This window comes from Thamnophis elegans, chromosome 1 (genome assembly GCF_009769535.1).
Source record: "Thamnophis elegans isolate rThaEle1 chromosome 1, rThaEle1.pri, whole genome shotgun sequence".
Taxonomy (NCBI): Eukaryota; Metazoa; Chordata; class Lepidosauria; order Squamata; family Colubridae; genus Thamnophis; species Thamnophis elegans.
In genome coordinates, this window is record NC_045541.1 from 164914178 (window position 1) to 164939885 (window position 25708).

Here is a 25708-nt window from a genome sequence, read left to right on the forward strand (position 1 = left end):
CGGCGGAGCCCTTTGCCTGTTACACGGCGCCGAGAAGGCGGCCGGAAGTGCTTGCGGTTGTGATGGCGCCGGAGAAGCCTTTGCGCCTGTGAGGAAAAGGGCGAGGGGAAGAGGGCTGGCCAAAGAAAGTCCCTTTACTTTATTAAAATGGGGGTGTGATGATCTCGCCAGGATAAAAATCAAGCTCCTGGTCTTAAAGGGAGTGTAAAAAAAGACCCCAAAGGACTGAGCTTTACCTCCTTTCTCTGGAATCCACGCGTCGCTTGGAAGGGGGGATAGTTTAAAAGCAGCGTTTCTTGATCTAGGGATCAAAAGATCCCAGGTTGGGTCTCCGTTTGGTGCCCGAAAACCGACTTTAAAATCTTGGCTGCTTCAAAAACCAGGCAAGCTAAGTGGGGAATGATGTGACTCTGGAGCATCATAGCCACCCCTGGAATATCTCTTCATTTGAAGTCATTAAAGATTGAGAAGCCCACGCTTTCCTTCCAAGGGCTCTGGCTACCTGCGGAATGGATATGTTTCCTGAGTTCTCTGGCCCACCTGACTAAATTTTTTTTCAAAACAGTCACTTAAGAATCCTTTTGTCAGTAATTTTGGGGATTATTTTATCCCCCTGCTGCCCTGCCATAGTTTGTTGATTCAGTGGCTTTTTCTCTGCTTGAGACATGCTGGTTTCTTTCCTTAGGTTGGCCTGTGGAGATGTGGAAGGAAAATTTGGAGTTTTATATTCCAGGGTTCAAGCTGTTCAGAAGAAAAGTGGAGCATTTGATGTAAGTAGGATAGGATAACATCCCCAAGCACTGAAACTTCAGAATGAAACATACTTCGATCTTACATAATCCTTCCAGTCTGTCTCAGTACCTGCCAAATGTGGTATCAATTCATTGTTTATGTCAGCACTGGATTATCTTCTTTTTTCCAGACAATCACCACTTTGTTTATTCCACCTTCTAAAGAAACTGAGAAACTGCATAGAGGAGGTGGAACTTGTACCAGCAATGGCAATTCCACTAATGGAATTATAAGGCAGGATACAGTTCCAAACCTGACATTTCATTATAACTTGCTACAATATATCAAATCGATAATTTTTGATACTGCACCGGGCTATTTATATCACTTCAACAGATTAAACTTTTTAATCCACTCAGCCCAAATTCTCTAGGTGAATTATAACTGATTTAAAGCATCATTATTATAAAATAATGACAATAATGCACCACTTTAAAAAAATCCCAGGAGAATGCATTATGGAGAAAATACACAAATAATATTAAAGCTACTCTTGTTGAGCTAAATGCCTATGGAGATTCTCAGTCATCCTGGTCATGTTGTACCAAAGGTGCTTTTTCAAGAAGCAACTGGACTTTCTGGTTTTTCTGTTGAAGACATTTCGCTTCTCCTCCAAGAAGCTTCTCACTGAAGAAGCTTCTTGGATGTGAAGTGAAACGTTTTCAAAAGAAAAACTAGAAGTCTAGTTGCCTCTTGAAAAGGCACTTATGGGACTATCCTTGTTGAATTCATCACCTTTGTTTCTGCTTTGAAATAATATTTCATTATGTCACCTCAAAATTGTAATCATTTTTATATTTCTAATTATTTCATCCTAAAAATTTGACATTTTGTCCATATACAATTTTCAAGTCATTACCTTAGCTGAACTCTTGATTTTAAAAATTGCTTATTATGCCTCTAGCTGAAATTGCTAAAAATAGGATTTTTATATCTTTCCTGAAGGGGAAAATATTGAAATAAGTAAATGTGCACTGTAGCTCTTTTCATTTTTAAAATTCAACTGTATAGTACTGATAAACAACTACTATACTTAAATGCCCTTGCTGAAATAGCTAGGAAGGCCATTGTGGTATCACAGATTGAACAGGCAAATATATAGCTCAGGGAGCGCTTTATAGATGAGGTGTTTTCATCTCGATGAATGCTTTGGTTATTCCAATCAGTGTTATAAAAATTGTATGAAATGTTCTTTCAGTTCCTTGTATGTGTGGGAAACTTTTTTGGCTCTGCTCAAGATTCAGAATGGAAAGATTATCAAACGGGAGCAAAAAAAGGTAAGGAAAGTACTGTTCACTCGGACTTGTTGCCCTTTGCAACTGACAGCCCTGTAGTAGAACCTTTTTCATAAATCTGTCACTGCAGCTTAGACCTCATTTTTACTTACTATGTCTGGGCTGTACCACTTGAGGAAATTGGATTGCTGCTCTTCTATAACAAATGAAATTTCTTCCCATAGGAAGTTTGACAAGGAAAAATATTAATATTTGTATACATACCAAAGCCAATTCAGATAAATTCTCTTAACATTTCTATAAAGTACTTTGTCCCACCTTTTTGAACCAAAATATTTCTTGATTCCCTACTCCCACTGATACTTTGATCACAAATCAAATGTGCATACTGCTGGTTTCCATATCAAAACAAACATCTTATTACTCTAATGTAACAGCTATCACATAACATTCTACATGTATAACTACAGTTTTTGTTATTAATCTACTTATTCAGAAGCTCATAGTGCAACCTCAAAAGTATAAATCTTTCAATTTAATTCAGGCAAAATTGTGACTGTCAGATACACAGAAAAATAGAACAGCAGATTGCTGCACCTGCTAGAAATGAAACATCAGTTGACTTCTGTGTCCCAGGAAAAATAGAGAAAATCCTTTTAAAATAGAAGCCATATAAGTTTGTACTGAACAGAATTATACTGTAGTTATATATTTCCGTTGTGCTCCTGTTCAAAAATACAGAGAGGATGCTTTTAAGTAGCAGATAACGGGGGAAATCCTCACTATCATTTGCATGAAGCACAAAGATTCTTCCTCAGAATATACTGGAAAAGCAAGGAATTTCTTAAATTTAAAATAAATGTAATGTATAAAATAAAACTTTGACTTAAAACATTTTGCTCATACTACATAGAATGCATTTCTGTTGTGTGTTTTTTTCTTTAATGTACTCTTGGGGTGGGGGTTCTTCTTTAGCTCCTATACAGACATACGTGTTGGGTGCCAATAATGATGAAACAGTGCGTTGTTTTCCTGATGTCAGCGGATGTGAACTAGCTGAGAACATCACTTATCTAGGTAATCTGAAAGTTTTATTTTTATGAGTTAATTTTGGGGTACAAATAGCTGAAGTTGGAATTTCTGCCTTCTCCAAGATTCTCATATAAGCTTGTGGTAATGTAGTAGGCATTTGCTAGGCATAGCTGAGCACTGGCTCATATAATTCCTGAGATCAAAGGGCTTCTTAAATCCCTAGGAGGCAAGAAAGACATGATTGCTGCTGGGATTGTGACTATCTTTGGCTAACTCCCTTTTTGTTTAAATAGTGTACTTTTTTTAAACATCGGAATGTGAATTTTCTGAAGTATCCAAAATTGTTTCTCTATTCCCCCAAACAGGGTTGATATATCTATTCATTGTAGTTCTTTCTAGCTTTTATTTGCAGTTTGGAAAATTTTTGGTATCTATCCATGCATTGGAAACTACAGGAAAGAAGACATTTTGTTTTATTTATTTATTCATTCATTTTTTACACTGCCCAGTGAAAAACAAAATATACAAATTAATATTAATATTGTTAACACTAAAAAAAAGTTTAAAATTATAAAAGGCACAAACAGAATAAAAAGATTAGGTAAAGAGGAGCTGTTAATTACCTAGGATCCATCTCAATATTTGCCAATTCCCCAGGGTCCCCAAGCCTGCTGACAAAGCCAAGTCTGGAGGTACCTCCAGGAATGAGGCCAGCCTTACTTCAAGGGAAGAGACATTCTATAAAATAAGAGTTGCAGCAAAAAAAAAGGCCAAAAACACAACAGGCCCTGTGCTGGATCTGGTGGAACAGACAGATGTAATCTGAGAGAGAGAGTGCTTCAACTGCATGTCATGTAGGGCTTTAAAGGTCAAAACCAGTACCTTTAATTCAATGTGGAAACAGATTGGTAACCAATGCAGCTCACAAAACAGAGGTGTAATGTTTGACTAGTTCAAACATTCAGCAGGGAGAAGGAAGTAAGGCTCAGGTTCATCTAATCTAGCAACTCCATTCTTAAGAAGAAAAAATGTGATAGGTCTTCAATCATTTCTTTGACTTTTTATGTATGCCAAACTCACTGAATTTACATATTATGCTAAACCACAACACAAGAGAGTTGAAAATTGTGTGAATCATTGACATAGCAATAGCAATAGCAGCAATAGCAGTTAGACTTATATACCGTTTCATAGGGCTTTCAGCCCTCTCTAAGCGGTTTACAGAGTCAGCATATCGCCCCCAATAACAATCCGGGTCCTCATTTCACCCACCTTGGAAGGATGGAAGGCTGAGTCAACCTTGAGCCGGTGAGATTAGAACCGCTGAACTGCAGATAACAGTTCAGCTGAAGTGGCCTGCAGTGCTGCACCCTAACCACTGCGCCACCTCGGCTCTTTTGCATGTGTCTTCTAATCAAAGACTAGTCAAGGGGGAAGTTCATATCTTTCAGCACAAAACAGAAATACTACTTTATCAATTAAAATACATAGTTTGGGATTAGGTATTCCTTATATTTGAGTGTACAGTAGCGTGTGTTTCCTACAAATTCTCTGGCCTAAATCATGTTCCATTATATGCATAGGACGCAAAGGTGTCTTCAGTGGAGCTTCAGGACTTCAGATTGCTTATCTCAGTGGAATTGAATCCACAGAAGATCCAGCTCCTGCACATTGTTTTAGTACTAAGGATGTGATTGATCTCAAGACTTCCTTGCAATCAACCTCAAAATTCAAAGGTGTGGACATCTTGCTCACCTCTTGTTGGCCCAAGGGGGTAGAGGCCTTTGGCAACAGCTCAGTAAGTAGTACATTGGAAATGAAAAGGAATTTTACGATAGGATTTATGTCTTCCCCAAAGACTCATAGTCTGCAGGTGGAATGTACCAGAGTGGCAGTGAATATAACTCTGATTTTTAACATGAACTTAGTAGAAAAAGCTGACTGTAAAGAATGACATAATAAAATGTATTAATAATAATAATAATCCATGGTAAAATAAAAGAATACTAAATGCAAATCGGGCACAAGAATATAGAAAAACTATTACTATTCTCACAGGATTTGTACCAGCTCTGATGTTGTTTAGAAGAATTGGGAAGACCTGACTCTTCACCCAAGCTTTGGCAAGGAAGAGTGAGATCCCTCAGTATATCGTGTTTGCATTTTTATTATTACATTTTTACTCCATCTATCTATTTCTCCCTCCCACCCTTCCTTGAGTGGGTGTGGGTAAAAATAAAAAGGCCACCAGCATATTCTCTTGCCACCTCTTTTCCTCACAACAACCTTATGAACTAGGTTGGATTAAGAGAGAGTAACTGACCAAAAGTCACCCAACCGGCTTTCTTGCCTAAGGGAACATGGAATTTACAGCCTCCCGAATTCTAGGATAGCATCTTAATCACTACATCAAACTGGCTTTATCTTTTTAAGTATTATTGATCTGAAGGTAATCTCTTTGATTGTTGTGAGCCACCCAGAGTCAGGTAGCAAACCAGTTTAATAAATCGTTGTTATTTGATTTGGACTATGGAAGCATTGTTGATATATTTTCTATATATAAATCCACTGTAAATGAACATTAAATATTTGTGTGTGACGTTGTTTTTACAGGGAGATGTGAACTCTATGAAACATGGTTCAGGATTAGTATCTTTACTGGCTGCAAGTTTAAAGCCCAGATACCATTTTGCTGGTCTCCAGAAAGTCAATTATGAAAGGCTTCCTTATAGGTATGTGAATCCTTGACTAATCACTGCTATACACTGTAAACTCATTTCTAAAACTGCAGCAAAGTTGTCTCAGTATTTAATGAAGTAATTTGCATAAATATAAGGCCATGAAAAGAGATAAACTAGATCAAAGCAAAGCCCACCACATATTCTGTTCCCACAGTGACTACAAGGAGTCCTTGACTTACAATTGCAATTGGGACCAGAATTTCCCTTGCTAAACGAGGTAGTTGTTAAGTGAGTTAACACCTGATTTTATGACTGTCACAATTTTTAAGCAAATTATGCAAGTGAATTGTTAAGTGAATTATGCAGTCAATAAATGAATCAGGCTTCCCCCATTGGCTTTGCTTGTCAGAATCCAGCTGGCAAGTTCGCAAATGCCAATCACGTGATCCCAAGTTGCTACAACTGTCATAAATGCATGCCATTTGCCAAGTGCTTGAATGTAGATCACATGGCTGTGAAAATGCTGCAACAGTTGTAAGTGCAAGGATCTCTCATAAGTAGTTTTTTCAGTGCCATTGTAGCTTCACATGGTTGCTAAATGAATGGTTGTAAGTTGAAGAGTACCTGTCATTATAGAAACCCCACAAGCAAGATCAGGACATGCCAACACCTTTCAATAATAACCCCAAGAATTTGTCATGTGAAAGCATGCTGCCTCTGATATTGGAGATAATACATAGTGATTAAATAGTAACTTTTTATAGTCTTGCCCTCCATTCTTAAGAGAGAAGTAATTTCATAAGCAATTTTTTATGGAATTAGTTAAACTACATGGACAATTTTATGTGGAATTCACATAAACATACAGACTGAAGTTTCCAATAGTGAACTGATTTTTTTAAAGAGTTGTTGCATCTCTTTTCTTCAATGCAATTTAATATCTTCCAGGTCAGGGGATTCTTTCTAAAATCTGTAAAATTCTTTTATATAGAAACCATGCTGTTCTTCAAGAAACTGCACAACATGTCAGCAGATTCATCGCCCTGGCCAATGTTGGCAACACTGATAAAAGAAAGGTGAACAGAGACTTTTGCCTTTTCATACCTGAACTGAACAGAGAATAACCAGGTTGTATCCAAGTTGATTATACTCTATTTCTTGTCTTAAGGTAGTTTAATTTTGGTCAAGAAATTTTACTACAATAATACTTCCATTAAAAGAAGCCCAAAAGTTGCTTTGCATTTGGTGTTTTGCATTGAAGGATGAGATTCCTCTTTAATTGTTAATTTCCTTTTTTTTTAAACTGCCTTATTGGTCTTGTATTTTCTCTCACATCACAAAGCCCACCAGTTTATGCCAGAGTACCCAATATACTAGTGCTTTTGAGCATATTGGGATTATAGCCAGTCTCACAAAAAAATGGTATGCTTGGCATGGCCAGTAGGCACATTCCCTACCAATCTCCCTTGGCATAGGCAGCCTCTCTTTCAGGTCCCCTAAAATCTTTCATAGTTTCCCTTGGGATCTATCAATTGCCTTTGCTACTTTGCTTCTTCTCTTGCTTTTGCTGTGATATGGTTTGCCAATTGCAGTGGCTTGACTCATGAAATCAGCTAAGCCAAAACCAAATTGACCTTATGGCAGTGTGTGAATAAGTGCTGCTATTTCAGTTGGTACAATCTGGGGTGTCCCTTCCCTTTTGACATTCATTCATGTATGTGTGTCTACATCTCTTGTAACTTTGTTATAACACATGTTTTCATTGTTTGGCTGAGAAAATACATACTTTGATCGTCTATTCTTAGAAAGAGCTTAAACATTAAACAGTATCCTGCAGGTTTTCGGCTGTGGCTCTATTTTTTATTTATTTATTTATTTATTTTGTGATTTCTTTCTCTCAGTATCTCTACGCGTTCAGCATTCTTCCAATGAATTTGGTGGATCCTGCAGAACTCATCAAGCAGCCCCAAGATACCACCGAGAACCCATACCGAAAGCCTGGGGATGGAGAAAATTTTGCATATCAGTTACCAGATGCAAAGGTAGAGGGATTCAGTATTCATATTTTCCAATCCCTTAGGCTTGCTGAACTTGTAACACTGTTTTGGATGGCCTGGGATAGCTACACACTGCCTCTGATGAATGGGTTCCAGTTCTGGTATAATCCTCTTAAAACTTTTTAATGAGTCAGGCCTCTTTTGCTGGACATTTTTAGGACTGTGTGACATTTGGAGTAGATCTATGGCTGCGGATGCATCAGCAGAAACCAGACACACTTCTCCATTTTCTTTCTTCCACGTAGCACTAATTTTCCATCATTGTTTGATTAGTTAGTTGATCCTAGGCAATTTTCCAAATTTCCTAAAAATTCAGGGTTTATTACATTCCTTAGAAATAAAAAAAAGCTATGCTCATTCTTTTATTTCACACTCATACATGTATTTGTATGCGCGCGTGCACATACATTTGTTTATTTTGTATTGGGGACTCTGCATGTTCCAGCTGCTTTTCAAAAAGAGCTTTAATCCAGATGTGTAACTTGTCAAGCGAAATACACATGAAAACAAATCTTTTCTAGATGTGCCCTCTGCCCTAACAAATTATTTTCCCTTGCTTCCAAAGGAGGAGCCTGCTAGCCAATTTTTTTTCGATTTAAGCAACAAGTCTAAAGGAAAGAAACGATCTATGAAAGGTGAAGAGAGACGTCCACCTAAGCGGTCGCCTTTCAAACCCCGTGAGTGCCAGGCTCATTTATCTTTTAAATATTGAGCAAGAAAGCACACAGGGCTTCAAATAGGCCTAAACCAAGGTTGGCTACATAGCTTTCATTTTTATAAATTAGTGTAGGGATCACATTTGTATTGTTCTAAGAGTAGAATATTTTGGTGTTGTTTTGAAACTGTTCAGGGGCACCAGCAGATTTAATTACATTCATACAAAACAACTAAGGTGCTTGGGAAAGTCCAAAAGGGCTCGCCTCACTGTATTGATAAAATCTTTGAATTTATCAATCTATCATTGATCCGAACAAATTGAAACTAACTCTTGGCTGAGAGATATTATCTAGCAGAATGTGCATTAAAGCATTTTCCTTAATGGTGACAGAGTAGAGAGAGAAGAGAAAGAGGCCCATTTGACACATCTTAGCCTTCAAGGACCTCTAAAGATCTGTTAAAATATTTAGTAGAAGTCATTGGTGATGTCCTATTTTAAGTTACTGCTGAGTTTCTAATACCTATTTCCTCTTGATTTTAAAGCATTGCCGACAGCCGCCTGCTGGTTTTGCCTTGCCAGCCCAGATGTTGAGAAGCATTTAGTGGTGACCATTGGCACTCATGTAAGTATCTATTTTCCAGTGTCTATGCTTTAAAGATGAGAGGGCTGAATTATATATAATACAAGGTACTCAAAATGTACAGTAGATTTGGACTTTTTTGGTGATGTACAGGTGAAACTCGAAAAATTAGAATATCATGCAAAAGTTCATTTATTTCAGTAATGCAACTTAAAAGGTGAAACTAATATATGAGATAAGACTCATTACATGCAAAGCAAGATAGTTCAAGCCGTGATTTGTCATAATTGTGATAATTATGGCATACAGCTCATGGAAACCCCAAATCCACCATCTCAGAAAATTAGAATATTACATGCAATCAATAAAACAAGGATTGTACATAGAACAGTATTGGACCTCTGAAAAGTAAGCATGCATATGTACTCAGTACTTGGTTTGGGCCCCTCTTGCAGCAATTACTGCCTCAATGCGGCGTGGTATGGAAGCTGTCAGCCTGTGGCACTGCTGAGGTGTTATGGAAGACCAGGATGCTTCAATAGCGACCTTTAGCTCTTCTGCATTGTTCGGTCTCATGTCTCTCATCTTTCTCTTGGCAATGCCGCATAGATTCTCTATGAGGTTCAGGTCAGGCGAGTTTGCTGGCCAATCAAGCACAGTAATCCCACAGTCATTGAACCAGGTTTTGGTGCTTTTGGTAATGTGGGGATCTGGAAAATGAAGTCAGCATCCCCATAAAGCTCATCTGCGAAAGGAAGCATGAAGTGCTCCAAAATCTCCTGATATATAGCTGTGTTGACCCTGGTCTTAAGTACAGTGGTCCAAAGTCCTCTTTTCTGAAGAGAGCAACTTTTGCATCTCATTTGGAAACCAAGGACCCAGAGTATGGAGGAAGAATGGAGAGACCAATCAAGCACAGTAATCCCATGGTCATTGAACCAGGTTTTAGTGCTTTTGGCAAAAGTTGCTCTCATCAGAAAAGAGGACTTTGGAACACTGAGCAATAGGACTTTGGAACACTGTGCTTCATTAAGACCAGGGTCAATGCAGCCGTCTACCAGGAGATTTTGGAGCACTTCATGCTTCCTTCCACAAACGAGCTTTATGGGGAGGCTGACTTCATTTTCCAGATCCCCACACTGCCAAAAGCACCAAAACCTAGTTCAATGACTGTGGGATTACTGTGCTTGATTGGCCAGCAAACTCGTCTGACCTGAACCCCATAGAGAATCTATGGGGCATTGCCAAGAGAAAGATGAGAGACGAAGAGCTGAAGGCCGCTATTGAAGCATCCTGGTCTTCCATAACACCTCAGCAGTGCCACAGGCTGATAGCTTCCATGCCACGCCACATTGAGGCAGTAATTGCTGCAAAAGGGGCCCAAACCAAGTACTGAGTACATATGCATACTTATACTTTTCAGAGGTCCGATATTGTTCTATGTACAATCCTTGTTTTGATTGCATGTAATATTCTAATTTTCTGAGATGGTGGATTTGGGGTTTTCATGAGCTGTACGCCATAATCATCACAATTATGACAAATCACGGCTTGAACTATCTTGCTTTGCATGTAATGAGTAATGTAATGTTTTTCATTCCTAAAAGTTATTCATAATACATTTTTCTGTCACCGTTAAACAGATGTTGACAATCTCTCTTTTTCCACAATTCTTTGATTATTGTTTGGCACCATCCTGCACAATCCTCATTGCATTTAATGATAATCTGTTTTCTCTCTGGTTCTTTTGTCAATAAAGTGGCATAAAAACTTCTAATGACTTTTTAAAAGAATTTTCTCTGACTGTAACTTGTTTCTTTGTGAGTGGAAAGTTTCGGACAATATAACATTTCAGAATGTCAATCCTGTTCCTATCGGTTTAACATTAATAGCATGAAGGGATTGGCTACGGAGTGCTAATGATTCTCACCACTGTTTCTTGGGTTCTTTTTATAGTGCTATCTTGCCCTTGCCAAAGGGGGCTTGTCACCTGATCATGTCCTTATTTTGCCCATTGGACACTATCAGTCAATGGTCGAGCTTGGTTCAGAAGCAGTGGAAGAATTTGAACAGTACAAGTCTGTGCTGAAAAAATTCTTCAAAGCCAAAGGGAAAAGGTGTGTGATTTATGAAAGAAATTATAGGAGCCAACACCTCCAGCTCCAGGTGAGGCACTTCTATCTTTGCAGAATTTTTAAATTTTAATTTTAGTGAAAATTTCTGAATACTTGGGGTATGATTTGATGCTTTTAACAGCACTGAGAATCATAGAATATCTTTCCTTTCTTCAGTATAAACCTTACCTGAACATTCTCTTCATAGACAGTGTTCTGCTTATACCATCATGTTTTTCTAGTAATATATTGTGGTAGTTTCTATTTGGCTGACCAGAAACAGTATCTGAACAGCATCTGGCTACCACAGAGAGTATAAGTGAGGCAAGAGAACTGAGGACTGCAGAGGAAAAACAAGTCCTCAGTACTTCATCTCCCACAGCCGATTTTCTCTTTTCACGTTCATAAGTTTAAGACTGCAAGAGAGGCATTTGCCTTTCATCATGATGATAACCTTTGCTGAGGGTCCTCTTTGGACCCAATGATGGAGCTCTTAATTTGCCTTGAATATTGCTTTTTTTAACTCCTTTTTTCATTCCTAAGTGCTGTGAAAATATTCTTCTAGGTTGTTCCTGTACCCCAGGCCTGTTGTGTTACTGAAGACATTAAGGAAGCCTTCATAAGTCAAGCAGAGGAACGTCACATTGAGTTGTTAGAGATACCAGAACATTCAGCTCTCAAACAAGTAAGAGTCAAGCTATTGTTTTCTTTGTTTATCTCAGAGAGTTGTTGCAAGGGAATCTGGGAATGCAAGAGTTGGATCTCAGCCTAGCATGTTCTTTTATATTCCCATTTCCTTTATTACTAAGCAGATGGCAGGATACTGAGTCAGAAGTTCCAGTGTTTATTTTTATTACATGTTACATACTATCAGAGAGTGTTTCCTGTATCAGGCTTCCTCAGTCTGAGCACTTTCTAGCAGCAGGGTCCTCAGCTCCAACAGCTATTGCCACTGGCTGGTAATTCCTGCAGTTAAATTATATCTAAAGAATTACATCTAAAGAAAGCGAAATTAAAGATATCCCTTTCACAACAGCCCTGTCACATGTCCTTCTGTAATTTAACAAACCTTTTTCTCTCATAAAGAGCATCTCTGCCAATATATTACATCTAAATGTAACCAGAATAACAAATAAATTACCAGCATCACTTTAGTCCCTAAATACTTTAGCCCATATTTGTTGTCACTTGTTAAAAGCTGTCTGCTTAAAAAGACCTATGAGTTTACAAAAAGTATTAAAGCCTTAATCCAGTTATGTCACATCCTGAATGATGTGAATGAAAAATTGCTTACTGAGCAAATATCCGGCTGCACCGCAACTTTGCCACTCGTTTTCATTTTCCTGGTAACCTGGTAAACATGTTTCAAAGATCATATGTGCTCATTTGTTTCATTGTTTTAATCATCCAGACTCCTCTTTGGAAGGGATGAACAAAACATTGCTACATGGAAATGCTTCTTGTCTTTCAGATAATTCAGCCAGGGACACCGTATTTCTATGTTGAGCTTGATAATGGAGAGAAACTCTTCCATCGTATTAGCAAAAACTTTCCCTTGCAGTTTGGAAGGTTAGTTTATTCTACTTATTTAATCTCTCTTTTTTTAAAAGTGTGATTTAAGTGGCTACCCAAATCACTGATTGGCTCTGGGCAGCTTACATTTGGATAGAAACATAAAAAACACAGAGAATAAAAGCAAAGCACAATAAACATCCAGAAGCAGAAAAAAGAATAATAGAAAGATTACAGAATAACCAAGACCAACTATTACATAGACCATTCAGAAGCCTTTTGTTCTGGACTTTGCCTATCAAATGGAATGAAAGAGTGTTGTAAAGACAAGCTGTAGCTTTATAGTTGTTACCCCTGTTTTTGTTCTCAGTTGGGATTGTGTCACCATTTTTATTTTTATTGTATCTGTTCTTCCTTGTTATGTTTTATTTACCCCTATGCATTATCCTCAAGTGGAGATCCATCAAGTGGCCTTTAGAATATATGGCTAAGCAGTCTTCAGTATTGGGAACTTGGAGCACGATGATAGAGTAACACTAGTTTGCATTCTGCTGTTTTCCACAGGGAGGTGCTGGCCAGTGAGGCCATCCTTGGCATGCCTGAGCGGGCAGACTGGAGAAGCTGCCAGACAGGACGGGATGAAGAAATTGCTGCAGTCCAAGACTTCCGTCAAGCCTTTGAGCCCTTTGATTTTGCCCAGTCGGATTGAGTATCTGAAAGGAAGTGGGAAAGCTCTCTTGAAGAACAGCTTTTCTTTGAAGCTTCCTGTCAAGCCACAGGGATTTTGCAGGGGTTGGAGTTCACTTTTCCTGCTGGCTAGGACATGAAGGAATGCCTTTTATTTGTAAGGAATCAGTGTTGTACTGAAGATTATTTATTTATGAAGTCTTGCTTGTCTACAGGTTGGGCCTCATTTTGTCTGCACTTATTGGCCTGTGGCTTCCAGAAGGCCTTCAGAAGAGGCACTCCTAAAAAGTTTTCTTTTGCAGTTGACCCCTCTGTTCCAGCCAGTGAGTTTAAGAGCTACGAATCCTCCTAGACTGGGGAAGTAGTTTAAATCCTCTGATATTGGAGGTAGATTTGCAGTTCGCATCACACAGTACCCCAAATCACTGCTATCTAGGTCATGCACTAAAAGAAAAGAATACAATCTTTGAAAGCAGTGGAAGCCTCAATCCTCTGCTGTATAAATAGAGGAGGTGGTGAGAAGCTAGTGCTGGTTGCAAGCTGATTGTACAAAAGGAGAAACATGCCCAGGCCAGGTGCATGTTAACTCTGTTTTAGGAAAATACGGGAAGTCAGATGTGCAATGCAGATAAGCAATCACTGCTTTCTGTCCAGCTCTTAGTTTCGCTGTAAGGTGGTTGGGTTTTTAAATAACTATATACAGTATATTGAGAGAGAGAGAGAGACTACTGGCTTAATGAACAGTCTTGGAGAATGGTTAAAATATAGTTTGCTCAAATGAATATTTTTAATGAGAATGTGTGTTTTTTTATATGTGAACAGCAGATAAAATATCTTTCTATCAACTGTTGACTAGCGTTATTAGCTGGGAATAAAGTCATCTATATGAGCTCAGTTAAAATTTTAAACGTCTTACTTTTGAGAAAGCGATTATATGATTTCTGAGGAAATTATAAGATTGTATACCGTATTAGAGTAATAGAGTCATATGGAGTCTGTTTCTTATGGCTTATGTTGAATTTCTCAATTTGACATATTGGGCTTTTAATTTACTTACATCTTTCTTAATTTTTAATTTTTTAAATAATGTCCTTGGACACCCTATTCAGCCTGGGCCGTAGGAATCCAAATTAAAGTTTCTTTAATAAATGGCGATGTGGACAAACACTTCTCTGTAATTAATTGGTTTCACTGTTGGACTGTTCCTACTGTTAGAGCATTTTGCTAACATTCAGGCAAAATGGACCTATAGGCATTGGGGGTGATATGGTCACATTTCAATTGAGATAGAAGTTAAAATGATTACTTACTGGTCGTCTCTGTTTTAATACATGGCTACAAGAGGTGAGCTTTGCACAAGAGTTTTGAACTATAGTGCTGGAAGAAACATACAGGCAGTCCTCAACTTATAATAGTTCATTTAGTGACCATTTGAAGTTACAACAGCATTAGGTGACCAGATGGAGTACAAAATAGGATGTTACCGGGTTGTACCTCTAATAATTGTGTAATGCAACAAAAAAACAGGACAGTTTGGAGAACTTCTAACCATAGAGACACCAAAGGTCTCTACAATTTACTAGGATATAATATACAACATCCTTCCAGGAACTTGAAGAATGTTATCATATTTCTCCTTTGCTTGCCTTTTCCTGAGATTATTTAATTCCTATTTAACTCATAGTTTTGAGTTCCCAGTCATTCTTGTTGCCCTTCTTTGTATCTTCCAGTTTATTTGAATCCTTACAGTGTGGTGTCTAAACCTGGGAACAATATTTAAGGTGGGGTCCGATAAGAGTAGAATAAGAGAGAATTACTTTCTGTTCTTTATTTGCAGCAGGGAAAAAACAACTGTACAGTTTGTTGCAATAATAGTCAAATGTGGCATTGTTATAAAAACCTTATATCCAACCTCATGTAGATACCTGCATCACACAGGGTGCAATAGCAGGGCATCAACAGATCCCACAAATCAGGAAATTGTCTGCTCATTGTTGATGTTGTCATACCAAAGGAATAAATTCTGTACATGTTGCATCTTTTCAGTATTCAAATGAATTATTATGTTCCATTCAATCCCTCCTGGATTAGTTTTGTGGACAAATGTTTATCCTTGGCAATTTTCTGTTAGAATAGTATGAAGGTTCTGACAATAGCAGCCAGTTTAGCAGCAACTCGAGTGTTTGCAGTGGATTTATATATCATCCAGAAATATTATGCAGTATTTTGCATAGAAACATTTCAATGTGGAGGCAAGGGGAAACTTTCAGTTCTTTGCAACATTTGCCACTAGAATCATAGCAATACACACCCACTTGATGTTGGTGCACAAAAATCTTATAAGGTGAAAGGACAAGTATACTGTTCTCCAGTGCGCTGCTTGGAGAGTCCAACCATGAGTTAACACAGTCTATCTGCTCTAGGACTGAGTGGGTTTTTTCTCTCTTGGCCACCCCCCCCCCCATTGCCTCCATAGTTTCAGTTTTAAAACAGTCCGCCCGTTTGGACTGTTTTGGGGGGGCATTCCAGTTCTAGAGCAGATATCTGAACTCCCCAAGCTCAATTTCTCTCCAAAAAAAGTTTTCCTTTTCTCTACGAGATCTTTGCGTCTTCTACTTACTTGCATTTGCTGAGGGGGCGCCGGCTCATTTCGCCGCCCACTGGTCGTATGCGGGGCGGGAGACTGAGTAGCTTGCCCGGTGGTGGCTGCCGAGCAAAGGGACGGGCAGGAGGCTTCCCGTACCATGTGGGTCCCCCACTGCTGTGTTCTGAAGCTGCGTGGATGGTTGAGTGCCCCGGCGGCTGCGGCAGTGCTCCATAGACAGGCAGGGACGGCAGCAGCCATCATGGTAGTTTGCGCTCTTTTGCCTAGAACTGCTCACGCAGCAGCCACCATTTTCTCCCAAGCCTCGTGCACAGCAGGTCGTTTGGAGCATGCCGTTGGATCGTGAAGTAATCGCCTCAGCCCCTCAGCTGCGGATCGCCGCCAGGAAGCTCAGGCCTTGTCCTGGGTGCCGGCCAGGCCTGTCTTCTTCCTGTGTCTGGATCTCCCGGGAGGCGGTTGGTAGGGAGGTTCTCAGCCCTCGGGCGGCCCTTCCTCCACCGAGAGTCCACGGGCACACTTTCACCGGCAGGCGAAGCGTCTGGTGCCTATCCGCTGCGATATATACCTTGAGTCAAGCATGGCAGACGATGGAGCGGAGGCGCAGGAGGTGCTGGCAGGGCCCTCTGCCAAGCACAGCAGGATTGAGGTTCCCCCCAAGAGCAGTAAGGGAGGAAAAGGCGCCACCAACAAAGCCTCCCCGGGGGCCTCTGGGACCACTAGCAAGACCAGGGAGGGCCCACGGAAACAAGACGCTGTGGAGGCCAAGGCCCCACAGCAGCAGGCATCCCTGGTTCAGGCGGGGTAAGGGCCAGGCTCGCCCACCTCCCACGGGGGTGAACGGGATTTCCCTTCTCTTTGGGACAGTAGATCCCCATCTCCCATGGGGGAGGGATCCAGGGCTTCATCCCCAGACGCTTCATGTGGGTATCCAGACTCTCCATGTTCGTTCCTCAGGGAAGAACTGGAGCCCTTCCAGGGCCTACTTCTGCCTGTGGAAGAAAGTAGCGCTGGGAGTCATAGGAGCAGGCATGTTCGGTCTGACTTTCGTGCCAGGGGGGACAGGGGACCTGCCCTATCAGCCGAAATGAGAGAGGTCATTTCTATCGCTATCTCCCAGGGCATAGCCGAGGGCATGAAGCACAGGGAGGCCAGTAAGTCTGGCTCATCCAAAGCTAAGTGGGCCCCAGACCATAGTCCCATCCAAGCACCGGTCTCTCCGGGCACCTCGGTGGCCACGGAAGAGTCGGTTTCGGAGGAGGAAGGGGAGGCTGAAGGCTTTGTGTTATCGGAAGATGAGGATCTTCCCCCTGACAAGCCAGCATTTACTGGCCTATTCAAGCTGACCTTGTTTAAATCTATTTTGCATAAGGCAGCCACTGAATTGGGCTCCGCTCCCAAGGATGCGGCAGCTTTGTCCTCTTCCGGGGACCCCAAGGACGGTCTATTTAAGGAAACAACTCCTACTCCCATTCCAGACTTGTTTATGGACGTTGTTCAGCGTCAGTGGGCTCAACCCAGTACGTTGACCAATCCTAGTGGGAGAGATAAAATCCTTTATTCTGTTGAGGGTAAGATGGAGGATGTGTTGAAGTTGCCCGAGGTGGATGCCCCAGTGGTTTCCTTGACTTCTACTTCGAACCTGCCGGCCGATTTTCTAGAAGGACTCAAGGTGGAGGATAAAAGATCTGAGAAGGCGTGCCACAAGACGCACCAGGCGGCCGCCTGGGCTATTAGGACATCCACCTCGGCTTCCTTCTTCATCAGGGCATCCCTTCTCTGGTTGACACAGTTGAGAGCCAAGCCTCCCACCAGGGGATCCTGGTGGAAGCATGACCTCGGCAAAATTATCACCGCGGTTGAGTATTTGGCGGATGCCTCGTTGAATGCCACTAAATTTGCATCTAGGGTGTTGGCATCCAACGTTACTTTGCGATGGCTGCTGTAGCTTCGCTACTGACAAGCCGACATGAAAGCTAAGTGGAAGCTCGCTTCGGCTCCATTTAAAGGGGGGGCAGCTCTTTGGGGATGCCCTGGACAAGTTTGTCATCGAAACGAAGGACAAACGGAAGGTCCTTCCGGCCACTTTGAAAAAGAACACCTGTGGAGGGCGGGGCCGAAGTTGTGACGAGACGATGTGCAATCTCAAAGCTCTGAGATTGCAGTTGACACTTTTATTGCTGGGCGGTCCCAACAGACTTAAATCATCCTGAAGAGATGGTGAATAGAAGATTACATCTTACTGATCTTGTGGATATTGCAAAATCTCCAAGAGGGCAGGTGGTAATAAAAATTCCAGTCTGTCAAGACTGACAAAGTCAGGGCGGCTTCAGAACAGAATGACGTGGAAAGAGAAAGTTTTCAGCTGGTGATAAACTTTTATTGTTTTAAAAAGAACAGATTGCCTATAAAACCTAAAAACAAACTAATCAAAAATAGAAGAACTTAGCGGCGAATTTGATTTTTGTAATGGTTCTGGACAGTGATTATCTTACTTTTTAAATGTTATTTACATGGATTGAATCTAAGCAAAACTTTTTCAAATGGGTGGATTAAGCTTCCTTCTTCTAACATTTCCCTGGTAACTATCTGCAAACTAAAGATTTATTGTATTGACTATGACATTGCAAGCTTTTATTGCTTAGCTGTTTGGTTTAAGATCTGATAAGATTTTACAGCTGTCCTTTTGAAGTTTGTTTTCGCTTACAGAGAGCTTGTGAGTGTGTGTTTCAATCTTGCTGACCTTTTAACGAAAATTTAACTGCGTATGGACATGGCGTCCACAGGGCCTTTGAATCTTCGAGGAGTATTCTTAGCGCTGCAGAGATTGCTGGATTCAGAGGAAAAAATTGAGAGAAAATTGGATTATTTGGTGCATTTAACAACAAAATATGATGAAAAAACTGAGGATGTTTTTCAAATACAAAATAAAAAGATTGAAACTCAAAAAACTGAAATGGAAGACGAATATAAAGAGACTGAGCCTGTTGATATTCGCAGTAATTGGTTTATTTCTGAGGGAGGAAGGAATGGAATACTGGAAGAGGAATTAAATGAAGAGAAAATCTATTTCAAAGGACAGGACATAGAAGAAGAAAAAGAAATCATTAAAGAATTTATGGACTATGAAATACTATTTGCAAAATATATTTTTTTCTGTTAAAATGTTTTTATTTTCCATTTTTCATTTTCATACAGTCACATATATACTGTGCATAACCGGGATCATACAACATTAAACAATAATCACAGCAGTTCCTCTTGTCAACAATACCCCCAGAAATATAAATAAAATAAAACTCAAACTCAAACTCAAATAGAAACCCAATATACCTCTTCCGCTCTCCATACACCTCTTTCTTCCGCTCCCCTCCAACTTACTATCTTCCCTCCATCATTCCCCTCTACCCTACTTCCCCTCCCCCTCTACCACTCCTCTCTCCCAGTCAACTCCCTCCCTTCCTTCTCACCCTCCCTCCCTCCCATACTCTCTCCTGCCCTCTCTACCCCTCTTCCTTCTACCCCACTCCTCCTCCCCTTGGTGTATTTCTACTATATGTCAATGTATTCAGCTTGTCCTATTTTTACGGAGAAATTAAAGAGAAACAGTATACATGTGAAATTGCATTATGTTGAAATCTAACTCATAGTATATGTCCCCCCTCCCCTCCCCCCTAACACCCCACCTCCCTCCCCCCCGACTTCCCAGAGCCCGTACATGGTATAGATTTTTAACAAACACAGTCTAAAATATATTGAGACAAAAGAAATTTTAAAAAAGAGATTAATAAGGGGTTATCTCTACATTGATCTTAGCTTCTTCCTGTTACACTAACTTTGAACAGTTTAACTCATTCCTGATCCTAAGCATAGACTACTTGCAAAATATTTGATATCACTGCTGATAATTAAAGATAAGCTGAACAAGGAAACAGAAAGAGGACGTCAAGATTACATGAGAGATATTACAAGCAAGGAGCTGCTAAGAGCAGTCCATACAGATTTGATCAAGAGGATGTTTGGAGGGCTGGATCCACAAATGGCAGAAGACATAAGATTGTTTTGCTATTGGAGAGATACAGGTTGATAGATGGAAGAGTATAATTTAAAACTAGCTAAACTTAGTTAAATTTAGTGACAATAGGTATAGTTAAATAAAAATGGATAATGATAGTAATGTATACAATGTTGAGCTGTTACGATAAGTAATAATTGGATATTAATATTGAATAGTACCCATGAAGGGAAGGCTAGAAATATTTTGGACCATATATAAAGGTTATTAACAACAATAACAATAAAAAAGAACAAAATTAGACACAGCTAAGTTTTAATTATTAGGGGGGGAATGTTATGATATAGGATATAGTCAAATAAAGAAAGGATAATGATAATAAATTATATACGTGCTATGAGTACAATATGAGGGAATTGGATGTAAATGGTAAACAGGGATTTGGAAAGGAGGATTAGAAAATTTTGGTATTAAATATTATGGATGTTTAGCTAGAATAGGATATGAGGATTTAATGTTAATGGAGGATTTTATAAATAAGTAAATGAAATGCCAGTATGTGGTTATGTATTAAATCTTGGTATATTTTATGATGAAGGAAGTTTAAATAATCATAGTCAAATAAAAGTGGAGGTATGATGATGGTAATATAATAAATATCTGAGTTAAGATATTAGAATTAATATGAATTATATTTGATGACGGTGGAAGAGATGCACGAAAGCCTTTTGTAACCAACTGATACACTTTCTACAGTATGTAAAGAAGGAGGATTTGTATGTTTGTTTTGAAAATAAAAATATATTTTTTTAAAAAAGAAAAAGAACGAGCGTAAGAACTCTGGTTCCTTTCGAAAGCAGTCCTTTCGGAGCCAGGAGGCTAGCTAGCCATCTACCTCTTCCACTTACCATAGACCCTACTCCCAGGGTGGGGACAGGGATCAGGACAGGGGATCCTACGGATCACGTGGTAGACAGCAGCAGCAGTCCTTTTAGAAACCTTACAGAGGAGGGAACTCCTCCCCCGTCAGTTCCGCAGGGGTAAATGACCATCACAGGGGTCCTCCCATAGGGGGTCAGCTCCAGTTGTACGCCGACGTGTGGAAGGAGGTCACGACAGATTCCTGGGTCCTCAACACGATCAGGAAGGGCCTAGTATTAGAGTTTCTGTCCTTTCCCCAGAGGTCATTCATTCGGTGCCCAACTCCAAAAAGCCACCTGAAGACAGAGCTCATGCAGGCCGAGATCCTCCACCTTCTACATATCAGAGCCGTAGAACCCGTACCCCAGGGGTAGGAGAGGCAGGGATTCTACTCCATCGTCTTCCTAGTACCCAAAAGCTCAGGCGGGTGGAGGGCCATATTAGATCTCAAACGCCTAAATCTACATCTGGCCTACAAGAAATTCAAAATGCAGTCCCTCCAGTCGATCCTGGAGTGTGTGAGGCGGGGAGATCTACTCATGTTGATAGATCTGAAAGAGGCTTACCTGCACGTCGCAAACCACGCAGCTCACAGGCAGTTCCTGAGGTTTTTCTACGATGGGAGGCACTACCAGTACAGGACCCTTCCCTTCAGCCTCACGTCCGCACCCAGGATGTTCACAAAAATCCTGGCTGTGGTGGCAGGCCACCTCAGGAAGCATCCAATCCATCTGGAATGCTATCCGGACGACATCATCATACATTCCAGCAGCCGAAGTCAAGCCAGGCAGGACGTTCAGCTGACCATACTCACATTATAGCAGCACGGCTTCTCTGTGAACCTGGAGAAAAGCCCTCTGGACCCGACCACGCTCATCCAACACCTGGGCGCGGTCATAGACTCGGGTTCTTGTCAGGTCTTCCTCTCCCCAGAAAGGCTGCAGAACCTCAGACACAGAGTACAGCAGTGTCAGAGGTCCAGGTCTGTCCCAATCGTCTCGCTTTCGCAACTCCTCGGAGTCATGATCTCATGCCTGAAGGTGGTTCCCTGGGCAAGGCCCACGTAAACAGGCAGGGGGGGACTCACTCCAGGAGGCTCATGGCGGAGGCGCTGGGCAGGTGGGCAGAACGCCACTTGGCATCCATAAAAGCGGGCCACATCTCGGGGACCAGCAATCGGGAAGCAGATTGGCTGAGCAGGCAGCAGATCGACCACATCGAATTGCAGCTGCATCCAGACCTGTTCCAGCAGATCATGAGGAGATTCAGCAAACCGCAAGTAGACCTCTTTCCACACACTCCAACACTCATCTGCCACAGTTCTTCGCCCGATACCATTCACCTTTGGCAGAGGGGACAGATGCACTGAGGTACAAGTGGCCCCCATGACTTTTGTACGCATTCCCCCCTCTGCCGCTCATTCCGCAGGTTGGGATCAAGATACTGGCAGAGGAAGCAGAGATCCTGCTAGTCGTGCCCCACTGGCCCAGGAGGTCCTGGTATGCAGACCTGGTAGGTCTCTCCATCCAGAGACCATGGAAAATTCCTCCAGACCAGATCTCCCTCTGCCAGGGAGTCATCAGCCACCCGGATCCCCAGTGGTTGCAGTTAGCTGTCTGGCACTTGAGGGGGAGCTCCTAAGGAAGCAGAGGCTCTCAGACAAGGTCATCCATACTATTCAGGCATCCAGACGACCGTCCACCACCAGAATATACAATGCCACCTAGCTGCCTTTTCAGCCTGGTGCCAGAGGACAGGTGTGAACGACATCTCGGCATCTGTTCCGGAGTTGCTGGATTTTCTGCAGGAGGGATTGGACAAAGGGTTAGCTCCAAACACCCTCTGCCGTCAAGTTGCGGCCTTGCACACGGTCCTCGGTAAGGGATCCTCCCGCTCCTTGAGCCAACATCCGCAAGTCAAGAGCTTTCTGAAGGGGGCCTCTAATGTCAGCCCCTGTCCGATCCACCGTTACCTGTCTTGGGACTTACCTCCGGTACTTCGTGCCTTGACGGAGGCACCGTTCGAACCTCTTCGTCAAGCGAGTCTTCACCATCTGACATTGAAAACGGCATTCTTCATGGCCATCACGTCAGCTCGGAGGGTGTCGGAGTTGGCGGCCTTGTCTGTCAGGGCAGATCTTTGCATTGTTCATCCTGACAGGGTTCTTCTGAGGTTGGATCCCACGTTTGTTCCTAAAGTCAACACCGTCTTTCATAGAACTCAGGAGGTGATCCTCCTGGATTTCTGTCCAAAGCCTAAACACCCCAGAGAGTGTGATTGACAGAAGTTGGGTGTACGGCGTAGTATTCGGATATACAGTTGCAAGAAAAAGTATGTGAACCCCTTGGGATTACATGGAGTTTTACATGAATTGGTCATAAAATGTGCTCTGAACTTCATCTAAGTCACAACAATAGACAAACAGTCTGCTGAAAATAATACTACAGAAACATTAGATGTTGCCATGGTTTAATTGCACATAACATGTAAACATTCACATTAAACATTCACATTAAATGTTTGTGTAGTATTATTTTCAGCAGACTGTGTTTTTCTATTGTTGTGACTTAGATGAAGTTCAGAGCACATTTTATGACCAATTCATGCAAAACTCCACATAATCCCAAGGGGTTCACATACTTTTTCTTGCAGCTGTACATTAAGAGAACCAAGGAATTTTGGTGTTCCGAATCATTTTTTGTGTCTTTCCACCCTGGGTCGCTGGGTCACAAGGCGTCATCTCATATGGTTGGTCGCTGGTTGCGGGCCTGCATCAAGCTTGCTTACAAGCATCAAGGCAAGACCGTGCTGAGCCAGGTGACCACACACTCGACGAGGAGCGCCGCAACTTCAGCAGCTTGGGCGACCCAGGCTTCCATTCTCGATATTTGTAGAGTGGCCACGTGGGTGTCTCCCAGTGCATTTATCAGGAACTATAAAATTGACCCCTTTGCCTCGGCCGAAGCCTCTTTTGGAAGGAGAATTCTACAGAAGGTAGCAGAGGCTCCAGAGACTCTGGTCTCTGTTCCACCCGGGACATTATAGCTTGAGTATGTCCCACGCTTGGACTCTCCAAGCAGCGCACTGACCGTTGGCTCATCTGAATGGTTGTTCTCTGGGCGCTGCAAGGAGAGTCCAATCCCACCCAGATCCTGGCATTTGAGACTACTGACTGGACTTGACTGTGAAACGGGCTTCCTGCACGGTTGCTTATTCGTTTTAAAACTGAAACAAGGGAGGCAAAGGGAGGCGGGGCCAAGAGAGGGAAAACTCACTCAGTCTTAGGGCAGTTAGACTGTGTTAACCTACGCTTCGACTCTCCTCGCAGCGCCCAGAGAACGACCGTTCAGGTAAGCCAACGGTCTTTCTGAATCCCATTCTAATCAAACCATTATGTGCCAAGGGTTTTTTTAAAAATTGAGCAATATTTCCCATCCCCATCCGGCTTTGAAGCCAAGACGTGACAACCCACCATCATTTCACCGTATATTATAAATTGAGTAATGGGTATTTTTCCTCTGCCCTGTAAAAAGCAGATGTGGAGAGAGAAAGTGGTGGTCAACTGCTAATTGGGGTTGGTTTTCTCCTCTTTTCTACTGGTATCTTGATCAGCCGGAGGGAGGACTCTGCAGTCCGAGCACTTTTGTGCAGCAGGATGAAAATATTTTTGATGGTTTGGAGGGTGAAGGATAGTCTGGCAGCCTAAGGTTAGTTGTGAAATCTAGGAATCCTGGAAGGATACAGTCCTCTTGTTTTCTCTTACGAAGGTCTTGAAGTCAGTTCACAACATGCCTATTAATCTAATCTGAGTTGTCGCAACTTGCAACTGAAAAACTGGTTTTTCAGAGTGAGCTGCACTTTTTGCAGTAAAAAAGTCTATGCTTCCTGAAACTTAAAGCTTAAATCACAGGAGTCTGAGTAAAGGTAATTTCCAGAGCAACTGTGAAGGAAAGGAGAAATTCTTTACCAGGAAAAAAAAAAGGATGTCCCAGTAGACTTGAACAAACTGGAGTATTTTTTTTTCCTATCTGTTTTTCCTCTCTTTGCCGTTGGTGTACCAACTTTACAGTTGATCCACATTTCTAAGAAGCAGGATAGATGTTTAGTGGCTGCCTCATTTAGTAACCATTTGCAATTATGACAGTGGTGAAAAAAATAATCTTGTGACTAATTCTTGCTCTTACAACCTTGGCAGGTTTGTAAAGCAAAGGAGAGCTGAAATAAGATCATAAGCAATAGTTCCTGACTGACAGCCAGTCATTTGATAACAATTCACAGTCAAAGTAGCCACAGAACATTTGCTTTGCAGCTTATAAAGTACTTACAGGCATTATAAAGCAACTCTGGATCTCCTTCCAGATACATGACTGCATTTTTGGTGTTTAGCAGCCTGTTCATATTTACAGTGGATTGCCAAGGACCCTCCAATAACATGATCATCATTTGCAAACTTCTCTGCCAGATTCCGGAGAAGCTGTCAAGAAATGTTGCAAAAGATTTGAGGTTTGTTCTCTGGATATGCTGAGAGATTTTGCCCTCTGCTCCACGTAGGGAGGGGAAATCCTGCACACTGGATGAACAGATGCTCATATCTGGCAAAAATGTTAGCAAAGCCAAAGAGGAGGAAGACACTAGCAAAAGAGGTGGGTTATAGAGGAGAAGATGCTAACGGGTCTAAGTCCTCACATTCTGAAACACTGAAGAGCTCAGGGCTTTTCAGAACGTTGACTTTGCCGTGGCACGACAAAACCGCGCTCAACTAAAGCGCGCCCGATTAAACCGCGTCGCTGACGTCATCAACAGGGCGACAACAGCGAGTGCG

General features: G+C 41.5%; 1 protein-coding gene across 1 annotated transcript; it reads left to right on the forward strand.

The window, feature by feature from the left end:
• Positions 1–6: 6 nt before the first annotated feature.
• Positions 7–15383, forward strand: CWF19L1 (CWF19 like cell cycle control factor 1). The gene is made up of 14 exons (XM_032237720.1): positions 7–88; positions 686–770; positions 1991–2069; positions 3003–3104; positions 4643–4857; positions 5673–5791; positions 6732–6816; positions 7642–7782; positions 8363–8474; positions 8998–9077; positions 10992–11201; positions 11715–11834; positions 12621–12718; positions 13226–15383. Exons 1-14 carry the CDS (start codon positions 63–65, stop codon positions 13368–13370), a joined length of 1617 nt encoding a protein of 538 aa, XP_032093611.1. The 5' UTR covers positions 7–62; the 3' UTR covers positions 13371–15383.
• The last annotated feature ends 10325 nt before the right edge of the window (positions 15384–25708 follow it).

Bases quoted from the DNA above. Each gene is read 5' to 3' on its own strand.
- CWF19L1 (XM_032237720.1), top strand. From the start codon at position 63: ATGGCGCCGGAGAAGCCTTTGCGCCT. The intron at 89-685 runs GTGAGGAAAAGG...TTCTTTCCTTAG, and splicing joins CCGGAGAAGCCTTTGCGCCT to GTTGGCCTGTGGAGATGTGG. The intron at 11,835-12,620 runs GTAAGAGTCAAG...CTTGTCTTTCAG, and splicing joins AACATTCAGCTCTCAAACAA to ATAATTCAGCCAGGGACACC.